This window comes from Sander vitreus, chromosome 2 (assembly GCF_031162955.1).
Source record: "Sander vitreus isolate 19-12246 chromosome 2, sanVit1, whole genome shotgun sequence".
In the NCBI taxonomy this organism is placed as follows: Eukaryota; Metazoa; Chordata; class Actinopteri; order Perciformes; family Percidae; genus Sander; species Sander vitreus.
Genome location: NC_135856.1, coordinates 32,085,938 through 32,102,905, shown reverse-complemented (window position 1 = coordinate 32,102,905; position 16,968 = coordinate 32,085,938). Strand labels below are relative to the sequence as shown.

Below are 16,968 nucleotides of genomic sequence, written 5' to 3'. Positions count from 1 at the left end.
CACACTGGCACAGTGCCATTTTCACAATGTCCTGCTGAAGAAATTCGTCTGAACAGAGAAACAATACAGTTATCAGGTCCAGCGTTGCGTTGCGTTTTTCTGTGTCCACATTGCTGCACACACATTTGACACTTCTAGCATCATAAGTTTCTTAAAAAAGGCCTTAGGAAGTGACTCTACAGTTTTAAGTTGGTTCTCTGGTGTATTTTGATTCATCTCCAGAACAGTGCTGAGTGTGAGCTTGTTGTCATACTGGGCTTCAAGTCCGATCTTCAACTGCACCTCCCTGACACATGGCACTATGAATCAATACAAATAGGCCGATGAATGTACACAATGTTACATTTTGCTCTTTATCTATTAGTTAAATGGCCACTCCGCACAAAAGTAGGCTACTCATGAAGATCAAATCACTCATTATGGAGAATACTACTCCGCCTGTCAAATCGTATAATGTGGAATACAATATCATGTTTTCTGTGACTCTGAGGAGCTTTCTCGCAGAGCTGCTAGCTCATTTCCTAATACAGTTACACATTGACCCTACTCTCCAGCATAATCACAATAGTTTCAGCCGACGACAGACTTTTATCGTAAACTTTTGAAATACCAAAACCCACTGCAGGGGTGAGGAGGAGGGTGTGTTCCGGTAGGTAAGAGGGGGCCCTTTAGGGTGTTTGTCCTGAGGGGCCCGTCATCTCATTACTCTGGATTCATTACTGGTAGAATCCAGCATTTTTGAAGCTTGACTCCATGGACGTTTAATATTAAATCCCTGGCTTAGACATTTAAGGCCATGTTTACACATGGTTTTAAAATGTGTTTCATGATCCTAACACGAGTGGACAGCCGAGTTCACACCTGAACTCAAGGGCCCCTCGACCATCCCCAGCTCTGGACCACTGAGTTCAGCTTCACTGACAGGAACTTTGTCTTTCCAGGAGGGGGCACCACTGACAAACATAAGATAGCATTTGTGCCACTTAAAGGGGCCACTGGAAGAGTTCTGGGATCTTTAAATAGACCTGACACTCCCTTCACCAGTGAAGTCATACATTTTGGATGACCCTCCAAAATGATTTGAAAAAAAAGGTTTGAGCTTGGCAAAGACATACAAATACCCATTACTTTTTTACAGCCATGACTTCTGTGACTAAACCTCTGCATTCTCATCTTACGCATCCCACTCCTCTGTTATGGTGTGGTGGCCATTTCAGTAGATTTACTCATTAACATAGTTGTGGAAACACAATAAGCATGGAAACTAAATGCACACTTCCTGCATTACTGCATTACTTCAAATACTAAGTTACTCCTCTAGTAAACTAGTATTCACATGAAATAAAACAATAAAACATTAAGACCATTCAACAAAGGACACTGGGGAATAACAAATTCAACACTGGTTGCTATGGACTCGTCACAAGGCTTTCTCAGTCATTGTATATTTTGGCACATAGGTAAAGCTGCCGAAGCTGAACATTATCCAAAACTCCATTTCTCAGACGAGCGTCAATTTGGGAGCTTGCATGCCACCACTCCTTCCTCCTCAAATGCCTTGAAAAGGCTGTCGTTTGCACAATTTCACAAATAATCACCGGGACCGAAAGGATATTTGAGTCGGGTATGGCTGCAGCCTGGAGACCTCCTGTTTCATGCCCTCCCGGCTGGTGCAGTCCACGAGCTTCGACTTTTCAAAATAAAAGCTTGCATCTGGTATGTTTTCCTACGGTGTTATGGATGTTTTTGAACTAAACAGTACGGCAGTCATGCTAATGAATAAAATTATTTTTTCAGCAGATGTCTTAGTTACAACACGATGCTTTATGTGTTTATATGTGCGAGCGGGATTTATTCAGTTTGGGAAATCCCACGGTCTCTAAAGCTACAGCTCAAATTGTCTGGCTGACTAAATAGGGAGGGACCCATCTGCTAGCGATAGGGGCCGAGACTGAGAGAGCTACATGGATAAATATGCACCAAACAAGCCACTTTGAAATTTTACTGTTCTCATTAATACAAAAGTTGGGTGACCCCCGTAGACTGAAAAAAATTTGATGACCCTCCCATCAACAAAGAATAAAAAGACATGACCCTCCCCTATTTTCCTCCGGTGGTCCATTCCATAAATACCGAACAGTCCTTTAGGTAATATTTTTAAAGGAATATTGCTGGTAACAGAATGTTGTTGTTTTTTTACAGTTTGGAATTAGAACTTTTACCTAGGCAAAGAATTTGAATACTTTTTCCACTATAACTATCTGTTAAACCTTATTGAATTGACTAACCCTAATGTAACAACTGTCACGGTTTCAGCAGGAGGACCCAAATGCAAGACTCTTTCAGGCAGATGTGCAGAACAAACACACTTTATTTTGACTCTACAACTTACAAACGAACAGGACTCACAGGAACAAACAGAGAGAGACGAACCGACAAGACTGTACTTTTCCGTAGTGCGGAGAAGGCCTCCTCATTGGGTTCTCGAGTAAAATTAACTTTAATATCTCTTCAGTGGTCTCTGTCTATCATTTGATAATGTAAATTATTCTAACACATACACAGGGACATGCAAATACAGTACGATGAATGCATTAATGTTATTATAAATGTCTCATGCTACCACTCTACAAAATTAAGGATTCTCCACTTGACATTTAGATCAAAAGGAATTCTACTTCAGCCTTTTGTGATGCTGACACGTTTTAAATGTATAAGTGCGTGACACATTCTCTTTCTTCTGTTACGTGTCCACTGGCAAGCGTCATATCCACACTTTCCATTCACTGTCAATGTGAGCAGCCGTGCAATGCATAGCGTCGCGGCGACTTTTTCGAGAAGCGGAGTGTCGCGTTGCCCGCTCCTCATTTGCATTCCTCTTTTTTTGAGGTCCAGGCTACTTTATGCAAATCAGGGGCGCCCAGTTCCACTAGCCACCTCTCGAATTCCTCCGTTGTTGATCTAAAATGAAGACAGATTCAGCAACTGCATAGCTTATTTCTCACATTGAATGTTTTTAGAAACATATTTTGGTGAACTATTTTGGTAAAATAAGAGAGTTTCCAAACGAGCCGCCATGTTGGTCTGTTTTGAAATCCGGGAGCAGACAGCCCACGAGTAAAGCGTTTATCCAATCAGGTGCAGCCATCACGGTTGGAGGGTGTAGCCTGTTTTCTTTGCTTGTCAGTGGTCATTGAAGAGAAATTAATAAGTGAATGATACATGTTTCTAAGTTGATGCCAGTAAGAGGGGATCAGATCTTAAAGCTAATGTTTTGAATTGATTCTTAGCAAAAAACCTTTTGTTCTTTCACAAATTGTGCATAACGCTAGAACGACATCTAGGATACTTTTCCTCGCGTCAATGATGAAAAAGGATTGTCTATCTTGTAACATAAACATAATCATATGTGTTGTGATTTCCCTGGCAGACAACCCATGTAATGGAGTTGTAACACTGACTAGGCTAAAGCTAAGACAGCTGCGTGTAAACAATGGAGATACTAAGAGCTCATTTTGGTTTCGTTGACATTGTTCATACTGCTCAGAGAAATATATTAAAAACACAAACCTCCGTTGCTTTTCTCCTACGCTGTAAACATTGCCTTACACTATTAATCTCGTACAATATACAGAACAACGATAGCACTGATACTTTACTAACATTAGCTTGTATATGTTTGGGAACCTGATAGCTGATGTTGCAATGAAATGGTACCAAAATAACGTAAAACTATTATTACACTGGAAGGAACACTCACGGACAAAGTCGTACTTCGTGAAATAATACAGCCACCATAGGAGTTAAAATGTGCTCGGAATGGGAGGGGCTAGAAAGTAATATTCAGTTGGTTGTCATATACAATTTCAACAATATTGTGTTTCTGATAACTGACTGTAAAAAATTGGAAAGAGAATGATTGAGCACAAGTTGTGTGTCAAAGTGTTTTAGAAGTATGTTAGACAGAGACATTTTTTACCATTCTGAGGAGTGGTGTCAGTGTACATGGAGCTGCACCCACACAGCAGTAGTGTATGGCCAAACCGAGAACTCACCACCTACCTGTTTGAGTGGGTGGGGGAGTACAGATTCTAGATAGACAGACAGATGAATACACACCAAATAGAGGGAAAGTGTGTGTGTGTGTGTGTGTGTGTGTGTGTGTGTGTGTGTGTGTGTGTGTGTGTGTGTGTGTAGGCTGAAGATTACATTTTACACACCCTAAACTGACCTCCAAGTGTCTATTTGAGTCCACACACATAATACCAAATCTGGGAAAGATTACCTCCTTACTTTTTGAGAACAAAAGTTTTTGTTCTGTTTTCCATTGAGGTAACGGGCCAGCCCTTTGTTAGGGAAGTTTGGAAAGTCTTATGAATGCCACACATCTGACGCTTGGCTCCCTTGTTCTAGTTGTGTGTACCACTCTCAAAATCCCTTCGCTGCAGGAAACAAAAACAACAACAAGCTCTGAGCTCCCAAGATGCACGCTGAAAATGGAAAGTTTTGGAGAAGATTCGAATGTGCGTAAGGCAGGCATGTTTCTTTCGCTGAATAATTGTAAAGATTTACAAAGAATATGTTTATGGCATTTACTTTCTAACAGGGACGTGCTAGCATGTTTGCCCACCAGTTATGGAAGAAGCTCATTATGCAGGGCAAGATAAAGATCCTACATTTTCCACAATGCGACACAATAATGTCTTTTCCTTTGAAATGTCCACTTCTCTCAAACCCCACAGCTCCAGTTTTCACCGAAATTAAAAAGCTCCTAAATCCAATTTATTATAGTTCATAGATGGTGATTATTGTAAATATGTAAGAACATTTGGTGTGTGTGCTTGACTGTTCATTATAATTAAAGTGTTTGTTAATAAACTAGTGTGCACACTAGGTGAAACATTTAATTTAGTCTTCCAAAAGGAATGAAGGAGGAAGGTAATGGAAGGAACACCTACAGCACTCAGAGAAATGAGAACACACTCTTCGGCTAATGCGAAGGCGGTCTGAAGAGGAACGTGTAGGATTCATGGCTATGGGACTCATGCTCTTTGTAGTGTTTTACTGGTTTATTGTGCAATGCTGTAGCTGGTGATCCGCTCATGTTTAAAAAAACATATTTGGGTATTTAATTATTGACAGTTTAACATTTAAAAACTCAGCTGCTTGATTGGGACTGGTTTGATCAGATTTGACCATTAGCTGTCATCAGATTTTAAGTAAATTTTTCGAAATCCTAGTTGTAGAATGAAAGTACAATATGTGACATAACCTTTATCCAACACAACCCTTACCCACTTCAAATCATTGACGAGAGAACAAAGGAAAGATGAAATACCCTAAAAATCTATAGTCTCACACTGGCAGAAATAGTGATCATGCGTCCTTGTACTTTGTCATGCTGATACCTTGTACATTAGAGTCTGGATCGGGCTGAATTTTTCTGTCCGAACCCGGCCCGTGTCCGACAGAACCGTGACTGAGCCCGGCCCGAGCCCGACTGGCATCAACAGATTTATGTCCGAGCCCGACACTGTTAAAATCTCTTTCTCTATCTCTCTTCTGACCAGCTTCCACATAGACACATACACACACAAACACATGAGCTCTCTTAAAGGAGCCGCAGCACCATTTTACAACAAATGTATTATCACGCTGATGTGACCCGAACCCGACCATAATTTCAAAATATCTGTCCGAACCCGGCCCGGCCCGTCGGGTATCCATGCCTTATTGTACATCATGTGTCACCTTGTACAAACTGTATTATATACTGACTAATTAATAAACTCCACCATTTACTAATATATTACTGAGTGTAATCTGCGTCATGAGTTTTCTTTCAAATCAAACGTCTTAAGATATGACTGGGAAGTATTTTTTTTCTTCTTGTAACATTTTTTGACCTAAACGTACCTTAACGGGGTCATGTGATATTATGCTACTTCTAGCAACTATTACTATTCAACTATTACTGGGACAACTACAGACAATTGCAGATGGACATTTAATATCCATTCACATTGGCACTACCATTGACTATCCGTCACTGACGAATCGATATCACGATGCATTACAATGCGTCACCTCCTCATTATTATATATTACTACTAGTGCTGTCAAACAATTAAAATATTTAATCGCGATTAATCGCATTAATGTCAGAGTTAACTCGCAATTAATCGCAATTAATCGCAAATAATCGAACATTTTTATCTATTCTAAATATCCCATGATTTCTTTTTGTCCCATTATTTCCCATTTTAATGCTCTTATCAACATGATACGATACTTTTAAACTGAAAAGATTGCCTGAACCGAAAGATTTATATTTATATATATATTTAAAAAAGGAGCACCTTGTTCAATTGTATTTGTCTGTTCTGTATGGTCAAAAATATAAAACAATAAAAAGTTGATCTAAAAAAAAAAGAGCACAAAACGGCAAAAACAACCACTGGATGGGAAAAGGGTATTTTACAATAACTTTGAATGCATCACGAGGCTGGCGAGGCGAGGCTGAGTCTGTGTTTTTCAGACAACGGCAGCTACAGTCTGGTGTTAGAAGCCTCTCCAGTGAAATACAGTCACACTTTACACCGTTTAGCTGTCAGCATTTTTACCATGTTTAGATGACAGTCGTTAAGGCACCGGTGCCGTATTAGCACTGGGTCTCGGACCCCCCCCCCAAATAAAAACTCTTCGGATCTACACGATTCACGTGGATGACATTTTCCCATTCAAGACGGTGATTTTCGCCGAAAAAAGCGACTAGTTTGCAGGTATGTACTACTCTTTGGCCGGCTTGCAAGCCCAAACAAGTGTGTCTGTTGTTTAGTTTCCGGTCTAGCTAGATCCGGTGTGGTGTTGTAGTTTTTCTAACGTTACTAGTTGTTGCAACAGCATGTGAAAAAAACTACAAAGTTTGCTAGGCCAAAAATAACGTTAATCTCGCGATAAAAAAATTTACGCCGTTAAAATGGGTTTGCTTTAAAGCCGTTAATAACGCGTTTAACTAACAGCACTAATTACTACACATGGTTTTCATCGCCAAATTTAAGCAGTCAGACATATATGAAATCCCCTTTTTATTGTATCTACTCATGAAAAAGACACTTCCTGAATGTAGCGAAGTCTGAACACAACAGACAAAAGGCAAAAACAAAAAAAGCAGCGAGTGGAAAATCAACAAGCAACATCAGTAGTCAATAATTGATTATGGTCTGTCACTGCATCGATGCAGAATCATCCACGTCCGTATCGCAGCGCATCGATGCAAAAGATTAATTTCGATGCCCCTACTGTCTGTATAACAATTTGGCCACAATTTAGCACATTGACCAGCCACATATTAGGTTTTGACCTAGTCATGTTATAGAAATGGGGCAACCATCCAAATTACTGGAGCATACTGACAAACTACATGAGTGTGATCCACTAGTGGCACAAGGTGAATTATTTTATTTAAATCACTCATTATGCGTTTACATGAATCAATATATAAAATGTGTTTATAAGAAAAGAAAATAAGCAACAACAAAAAACATTTCAGTTAAAACGTAAGCAGCCTTTTTTCACGTGTTAATTTAAATAGTTAATGGTTGTTATATATTGGGTTATGTGTGAATCTCTCAATTTCACCATGTTTGCCTCTCTTTTAGCTGTTGGCAGACCAAGGCCTGGAGCCAGAAGACACATTTTTCGATTAAACTCCATAAATGAGTTATACCGCTAAAATAATTGTTTCTACAGTATGTACAGATATCTTAGTCCCCTTTGACGCCAGCTGGTTCCACATCACCAAGATAGTTTGCTCCAGCACAAGATAGGCCATCTGCTAAATTTAACTTGATAATACAATACTCATAAATCATAAAACTGTACATTTCAGGCTTTAGCTGTTAGCAATGCTGTGTGTCATTGTGTGTAAATTGGTCATATAAAATTGACACTGATATTGCATAATGATCATTAGTACCAGACAGTGGTCAGCATGGCTAGCCAAACGCCTCTCTGTACAGGAAAACTACATCTCACAGATAAAATGTTGTTCTATGTTACAGTTCTCGTCATTCCAGTCCCCGTATCCTGTTGCACGGTGCCAGAACTCCACACAGTCCTGGTTCCTCCCGCTGTAGCTGTTGGGCTGGCCTTTATCCCAGTACCTGCCGGACAAGGAGAGACATCCAACATGAAAATAAATACTGCTTTATCCTGTCCTTACAGGTTCTAAGAGATGAGTTTAGTTTCTTACGCTGTGGTCAGTGTTGTCCCATCTACCCATACCCAATGCCCTTCTACTCCTTCATCAGTCAATCCAATCCAGACTTCTTTATCACTGGTATACAAACCATTGATGAAGCGCTATAAGGAAACAAACAAAAGTTTTTGCTCAGGTTTCTTACACAAAACTTCACAATGTCATGAATGCAGTTATTATTTGGGTTTGAGCAGAACAAATGGCCTAAAGCTGCAATATTTCTTTATTAACAATGGATGAAATGATTTTGCAGCAAGCTAATAAACATAGTGGTGATATTTCCCTCAGGGTTGGTGGAGACCAAATACTGAGTTTGCTATGTATAAAATGTTTCCAAACACTTTCACCATATACACTTTATGGGGTTATGTCAATACTGTGGCTGTGGAATACTGGCCCCGAGGTCTAAGCTATTTTTTTTTCTATCTTTGGTTCGCCTGGCTTCCTTGTGTAATAATGCTTGTATATCCTCAACCCTTTTATGCACAAACAAGTTATAGATAGCATGTTTTTCAGGGCAACCTGGGCTATCTGGATATGTATGTTGCAGGGAGGTCACGTAAATGTATAAATTATTATATGACTATAAATTCAAGTCAAGTCAAAAGAAAAACTAAACGGAAATAAAATCTCATAGAAATGTATTGTAATTACACAGAGAACAATGCTAAAGTAGGCTTTTGGAAATTGTTATCTCAAATATTGGCAATCAGGGGAAACAAAAATAAACACAGTAACTAACATAAATATGAAACTATTTATATTTCCCCCCCAAAAAAAGTCCATACGCTTTTATCCAAAAAGTTAGTTGTGTCCTCTCCAATGCATTTTCTGTCTGCTTTGAGACATCAGGAGGCCAAATCACATTCATTGACACATCCAGGGCTGCCTGAATGACCTGCCTGTGTCTGTCTGCAATACACTCACAAGGCCCTCCTGCTTGTATCAGGTTAGGGTTATCTACTGGCTGCCTGTCTCCTGACATGACTACATGTGATTAGTCGACACAGCCATCAGTCAAGATGGCGGTGGATAACAGTAAAAGATTGCTCTTTCATGTGAAAAGATGACTAAGTAGCTGTTCAGTTGTGGATTTATCGTTCTGGAATAATTGTGCAAAGTCTCTGATAAGTCCCTGAAGTTTCAGGCTGGATGAAAAGCTTCTAGAAGGGCTACGATCGCACATAAGCTCTCTTTGTGTTACGGATATATGGGAGATTACGTGACTTAATTTTTGGATTAATAATGATTTGTTTATTTTACAAACATGACAGACACTGTAATTCCATGATGGATTAAACAGCTTCTGGATGGTCTACAATTGCATGTAGGACCTCGTTGAAACAGTGTATTTCTCTGCTACAAAAAAGTAAGTCATTGCACTGTATTGATCTGGAGATATTCAATATGACATAAAACATGTAGTTTGGACTCAGGGTTAATGCAGCTCTAACTTAGTTCCAGTAGTGTACCTTTCAAGGTATTTTCCTCATAAATGAATAGGTGATTGAAAACTGTATTGTATTGTTTAAAAAATGTTGATGTTCTGCCAAACGTCATTGTGTTTGAGGAGACTTGAACCAAAAGAGTAAAGTTGCAGCTTGTAAAGTCAAAACTATTAGCAGAAAGATGCTGAAAGGCTTTGTGGAGCTGCAGAGTCGGGTAATAATTATTTGTGGCTTTAACACTACAAGTGACCCCTTTTCACATTATACATCGTCAACTGATCCATTAGTAATGTGAAAATATCATATATAGTGAAGCTTCGAAGAAGTAAAATGCTCTGAAGAATGTGATTCATGGAGCGTTCATGCCCATTTCTATGGAGATATGCAGATATGCACAAACCCTTTCCTCTTGGCTTTTTATGATTGCCAGGTCTGCGCCTTTGCTTTGACAGTATTCTCTGCTCCGAGTCCAGTTTTTCTTGCCAACTGAGGTGAAGTAGCAGCTGTACTCAAACCTGGTCCAGCCAGTGGGGCACTTCCTAGCTGAAACTGCAAAATATTCACAAGCATTTAGTTGGTGTATATTTTTAAAGTGATGGTTTGTCTGTGGTACAAAAAAGGTTTGGAGTTTGGGTTTTTAATTTCATCGGATGACATGGCTAACAGAACTTTCAGCCACGGGAGAAGACATTATGCAATATGAAACATACTCGATGAGTATGTTTACATGCACACCAATATTCCACTATTATTCTGAATAGGACAATATTCCGAATGTGATACAGGTCACGTAAACAGCATATTCCGCCTTTTTCTGAATTTAGCATTTTCCGATTAAAACATGTTATATGCCGGTATTATTCGGGTTTTAGAGGCATTCTTTGGACATATTTGGAATATGCGTCTCAATATGTGTTTTTACTAGGGCTGTCAATCAATTAAAAAATGTAATCTAATTAATTACATACTCTGTGATTAATTAATCAAAATGAATCACATACATAATTAACGGTGCCTGAACCCATACTTTTTAACTTTACACCGTTTAGCGTTAGCTGTCAGCATTTTAACCGTGTTTAATCCAGCTACTAGCTAGCGGTAGGCTAACGTTAGCTGCTGTCGAGTATAGTGTTAACTAGCGTCACGTGCAGCAGTGTTTGTGTTGCCTGTATCATCTGTTTCAGAAAAGGGGGTAAGCTTCTCCTCACAACACGTACCTCCTATGGCGCCATTTTGATGCTAACAAGCACTCACCCCCCGTTAGCATCCCATTGACTGCCATTCATTTTGACGTCACTTTGACAGCGAATAACTTTACATCTGAAGCGTTTAAAGACTTTATTTTTCCATTGTTTATTTCTAAAGAAACACGACAATGTATAAAAGGCTCCATTACCTTGTATCTCACGTTATGACTCTGTAGCAGACGTTTTTGTAAAAATAGGCTAACGATTGTGTCATAACCACGGGACTTACAGTCGCATATTAGAGGAATTACAGGAGAAGCTTGCAGGCAGTTTGGACTTACATTAGCTGTTTAAGTTGAATTACTAATGTTAACTACCATTTTAGTTAGCAATAATTAGCCTGTGGCCATGTTATCTCCTTACATATATCTACGCTCTCCGTCTCTGCAATATTCGGAATGATTGAGATTTCTCTTGGCACAGCTACCAGAAGACTTACAACTTTCAGACAGGTTGATCACGTCACATTTACGTCGTCTCTCTCAGTTGGAGGCTGCGCAGTAACGGTTGGCGCTCACTGGAAAAGTGCTTCTAATGGCCTTCACTGGTCTCTGTCCAGAGCAACGGGATCTGTTGGTCCATTCTATATACAGTCTATGGTTTCAGAGCATCAGAGAGAAGCGCAGATACATCAGTGGCACCAGATTTTGGTAGCCAGGGTTGGCAGGAAGACGATTTTTACAAGTAAATGTTCCAAAAATGATCCAGGCAGCACATTCTCCTCTCCCTCCTTCATTTTACATTTGAATGGTGGCCAGAACGGCTCCGGGTCAAACGTCAATATGGAATGGATTAATCTGCGTTAATTTTTTTAACACGTTATTTTTTCTCAGATTAATTAATCGAAATGAACGCGTTATTTTGACAGCCCTAGTTTTTGCCGCAGTTTACAGCCTCTTTCCTGTTTATGGCTTATTGCCAGTTCTGTGCTTTGCTATGATTGTTGTACACCAACCAACTAGCCAACAGTTTGCAAGGCTGAATTTTAAACTTTATTAAAGACTTGGATATCAACAGGTTTTCGGAGATGCACAAACATCACAACTCCGACCTTTTCAAGACAGTGAAGAACTGAATTAGCACTGCTGTGTTCACAAGTCCCCCACCAGTGGAAAACTATTAAAGAATCCTATTTTGCGCATTGCACATTTTGGAATATTCACTTTCAGTAGCCATGTAAACAGCTTATTCAGAATATTGTCTTTTTTGCAATAAGGGCAAAAAACGGAATATTATGAGCATGTAAACATAGTCAATATGTACTTTTTGTCTTAAAGGTCCTATGACATGCTGCTTTTTGGATGCTTTTATATACAGTCATGTGAAAAAATTAGGACATCCATGCTAAAGTTGATTAAAAAGAGGAATAAAAAAATCATCTCTTGCAAATTGATCTTAATGCCTTAATTAAAAAAATGAGGAAAAATCCAATCTTTAAGGACACCAATTGTCTTTGTGAATGAATAATGTATCGTAAATAAATAAATGGTCTTCCTTAAAATACAGGGGGCATAAGTAAGTACACCTCTATGTTAAATTCCCATAGAGGCAGGCAGATTTTTATTTTTAAAGGCCAGTTATTTCATGGATCCAGGATACTATGCATCCTGATAAGTTGCCTTGGCCTTTGGAATTAAAATAGCCCCACATCATCACATACCCTTCACCATACCTAGAGATTGGCATGGGGTACTTTCCATAAAATCAACTCTCAATGCAAATCAAACCAGCTATTAGGCTAACTGAAATAAAACCATGCCAATCTTTAGGTATGGTGAAGGGGATGTGATGATGTGGGGCTATTTTAATTCCAAAGGCCAAGGGAACTTTATTAGGATGCATAGTATGGAGGGTGGGGGTGTGGCCTTGACCAACTGCCATGCTTCGCTTGTTTTCAAGCCATGATGTCTCTCTCTTTCTCATGGGCGGGCCAAATTCTCTGGGCGGGCAAAGCAGAGAAAGAGGAGGTAACCTTTCCCCTTATGACATCATAAAGGGAGATTCCAGATCAGCCCATCTGAGCTTTCATTTTCTCAAAGGCAGAGCAGGATACCCAGAGCTTGGTTTACACCTATCGCCATTTCTAGCCACTGGGGGACCATAGGCAGGCTAGGGAAACTCACGTTAATGTTAAAAAACCTCAAAAAGTGACATTTTCATGCCATGGGACCTTTAAAGTTCTCATATTATGCTTTTTGGCTTTTTCCCTTTCCTTTATTGTGTTATATATCTTTTTTGTGCACGTAATAGGTTTACAAAGTGAAAAAGCCCAAAGTCCACCCCAAAGGCACTTATCATCTCCAACAGAAAACACTGTTCACAAACTACAAAGTGACGTGCGTCACTTTGTAACCCACATTATAATGCTCGCCTAGCTGCTAGCATGGCACTTCCTCATACTCTGCTTCTGACTAGCTTGTAGTGCTGACCTAGGCACTGCGCATGTGCAACTCCCAACAAAGATGGAACAGAATTGTGATTCCTCACTCTGTAGCTAAAATAGAGAGCTCAACACACAGGGTGAAAAGAGGAGCTGCAGCAATGTGTAGTACAACAAAAATATGGTGTTTTTTGAAAATGTAACCATGTAAACTTATTCTGATATAACCTCTAAATACAATTATAAACCTGAAAATTAGCATTATATGAGCACTCTAAGTCTTTTTGCTTACCTGAAGCTATTTTCTTCAGTTTCTCAAGCTCCACTTGCAGCTCGTCTCTCTTAGCAGTTAGGTTGCCATTTTTCATCTGCAACAGGTCTCTCTCCACAGTTGCATTCTTGCAACCGCTTTCAAGCTCATTCTTTTCCTGAAGCAAGGATGCGTAAGAAGCCCGCAACTTATCTGTCGCTGTCACCAGCAGGTTGTACGTGTCCTGCAGAGTGTCTATCGATATCGTCAGGTTGTGGTGATTCCTTGCTATGGTGTTTTTCTCATTGGTAGTGAAGTTGTATCTGTCCTGCAAATGCTCTACCTTCTTAATCATGTCGTTGTAACTCATCTGCAGCTGCTCCTTTGTTCTGGTTACATTATTGATTTTGTTCTGTAAATTGTCCCTGTCTTTGGTCACTGACTCATAATTGGCCTGTACCTCATTTTTGCGTTTGAGCACTATATCGTAATTTTTTTGTAACAAGTCTTTGGCGGCAGTCAAAGCATTGTTATTAGTCTGTAACTGGTTATTACTGACTTTTAGCTGTTGTAATTCTTTAGTGGCAGCATCATTACTGGCCTGTAACTGGCTTTGGCTAACCTTGAGTGTATTTAAATCTTTGGCAAGTATATTGTTATTTTTCTGGATTCGGTCACTGATTTCAGTTGCGCGATCGTTACGTTGCTGTAACCTTTTGAGGTCTGTCTCAAGAATATTTTTATCTTTTGCCATCGTCTTCAGGTTCTCCTGTAGTTTCTCTCTCTCAGTACTCATGGCTTTTTGGTTGTTCTGATGGTCTTCCTCTACTTTTCGATCTGCAGGAGATAGGGGATATCAGTAAAAAGAAATCTGTTATTTTACCATGATATCAGGCAGCTTTCTCAAACATGGGAATGTTTGACAGAGTAAAACAAAGAGGTGGACTCACTGTGCACACTCTGACCTATGACGCCAGCCAACAGGAGAACACACAGCAGCCCAAGACCCACTGTAGCAGCCTTGAAAGGGCTGTTTCTCAGTGTATACACTGAATGACAGCAGAAATAGAAAGAGAAAGTTAAAATGAATGAAGTGTTCTGAGGAACTTGTGGTTCATTTGCTTCATCTGTATTACTGTATTATGGAGTGATGTTGCAAAATACTATACAAAACATTCGTTCAAGTGCTGACCATTATTATTTTGAAAACAACATGTTACATATACCAACATAAATCACATAATTTGTATAATGTATAAAAAACCACAAACTTATAAAAATGGTGGCTGAAAAAAAGTTGCTGAATCGTTGGGTGGAGTTTGGTGATGCGGACAAAATCTTACTTCGCAGTATATTTCGTTTTATATTGATTTATCTATTAACGTTAAATTGAGAAAATGGTATAAATCAAAACTCGAGTGTCAACTAACTGAACAATCATAACACTTCATCACATTGATGCAACAATTATATAAATCTCATAATGTAATTTATCAGTCCTGCTCAGTGATTTGCAACGTTGCCTCAATATGAACACATATTTGGCAATTATTTATTGTAAGTCCAATATTCACCAACTCCTGAGGGAAATATCACACTTTTTAGCTGCCAGAAGCTCCACTGTTTTAATTAACTTTGTCTGTCTGCTGTATAGTGCTGGGCAGGTAGTGTGCAGTTGGTTTATCAGAATCTTTCTACCTGCCTGGTGCTGGCTGTTGCCATTAAAATGAGTCCAAATGGATGCCAATGTTGCTTTGTATTGGCTGACTGAATAGGCGTTGGTTGCCAATATGGATGCACAATCCGCTACAGATATCAGATATCAGATCATTACTGACTCAAATAGCTGGATCGGTGACATTGGGCCATCTGTTCAATTGTTTTTCTATGTTTATATTATCTATAATGTAATTTTAAATCCTGTTTTTAAGTTTTGATGATTTTGTTGCTACATTTAAAATGTTTCATTTGAATTGGAATTGAAGATTTGTTTTAGCAAGTTGTATTTATGTGTTACATTTTGTTTTACAAAGTTAGGAAAGCAATGTTCAAATTAATCCTGATAATCACTTCCACACAGTGAGGTACACAGCTTATTAATTAAACACTGGCCTGAAAAAGTCGGATAGTTGCTAACATGTTCACCCTATAAACTTTAATGCACCATATAAACTTAATTATGTTGACTTTTTTAATTTACTTCTTATTCTGTTGCCCCCAAGTGGTCCAGAAAAATCAGTTATTGCAGGTTCACTTACAAGTTCCAGAAGTGTAGCTTTTAGGTAAATAAGTTGTTGTTGTATCAAACATAAGGTTGGGATAGTATTTCAGATTTTTGCTGATGAGGGCAGCGAGACAGACTGAACTAAAACATTAAAGTTGGAGGCTGTGGGCGCCCAGATAGCTCAGTTGGTAGAGCGGGCACCCATATATATAGAGGTTTACTCCTCGATGCAGCAGGCCTGGGTTCAACTCCAACCTGCAGCCCTTTGCTGCATGTCATTCCCTCTCTCTCTCCCCTTTCATGTCTTCAGCTGACCTGTCAAAAATAAAGGCTGAAAATGCCCAAAAAATAATCTTAAAAAAAAAAAGAAGTTGGAGGTTGTGAAACTTCAATCAGTGAGCAGAAAAATGTTTAAAGCCTTAGTTTTGTGGAGCTGAGGGGAACTGATGACTGAGAATTTGTTATTGTCTCATGGTTTATATAGTTAATATTGTCACATCAGCCAACCCTATTTGGAATGAAGTTCTTATTTTATTACCTGAAAGCCGGAGCTTGCTGCCATCTCCTAAAAGTTGCTTATAGCCAACTTTACTGTTGTCCATGTCCATGTTTGTCACTGTAGAGGCACTGTACTTAACAGCCATCTTTGCATCTGCTTCATCAGCTGAAGTCTTACCATTAAAACAAAACAGTAGTATTAGCCTTAAGAGCTACTGGGTTTTTCAATAAGGTTACTAAAAAAATCTGTTCCCCTTTTAATTAGTTCCCTTTAAGTAAGTTCCTATCCTGAAATAAAGATCTACAAACCTTGTATTAACATTACCAGCATTCAAACATCTGCATATGTTGTTAAGCTGCTGAAACTCCTACTTCTTTTGTTCTCATTGTATAAAAAAGTTGGTTGTCTAGGTTTAGCATATTTGTAGTGCAGTAATACCAGATTTATATAAAATGAATGCAACAATATGTATACATAGAAACAAAATAAATCTTACCTCTGCTTGTAGACACGATGACACAGTCAAAGAATTGGAAATATTAAGGAATTATTTTTTGAGCAATCTCGAAGAGAAAAACCTAACCTATTGACTCCCTCTAACTTCAGTCCCTTAAAGTGTTGCACTTTGATATGTTACACCAACTTTAAATGTGTTTCTTC

The 16,968-nt window shown here is 39.0% G+C and overlaps 1 protein-coding gene across 1 annotated transcript; it reads right to left on the bottom strand.

Annotated features, from left to right (window-relative positions):
• Window positions 1-7,438: 7,438 nt before the first annotated feature.
• On the bottom strand, window positions 7,439-16,968 carry LOC144528039 (uncharacterized). The gene is made up of 7 exons (XM_078266447.1): window positions 16,805-16,968; window positions 16,348-16,480; window positions 14,536-14,634; window positions 13,628-14,422; window positions 10,109-10,257; window positions 8,255-8,364; window positions 7,439-8,165 (listed from the first exon to the last, which is right to left on the bottom strand). The coding sequence occupies exons 2-7, from the start codon at window positions 16,451-16,453 to the stop codon at window positions 8,027-8,029; spliced, it is 1,398 nt and encodes a 465-aa protein (XP_078122573.1). The 5' UTR covers window positions 16,454-16,480; window positions 16,805-16,968; the 3' UTR covers window positions 7,439-8,026.

Bases quoted from the DNA above. Each gene is read 5' to 3' on its own strand.
- LOC144528039 (XM_078266447.1), bottom strand. From the start codon at position 16,453: ATGGCTGTTAAGTACAGTGCCTCTACAGTGACAAACATGGACATGGAC. The intron at 14,423-14,535 runs GTGAGTCCACCT...TATCTCCTGCAG, and splicing joins CATAGGTCAGAGTGTGCACA to ATCGAAAAGTAGAGGAAGAC. The intron at 10,258-13,627 runs GTAAGCAAAAAG...AATATTTTGCAG, and splicing joins ACTGAAGAAAATAGCTTCAG to TTTCAGCTAGGAAGTGCCCC.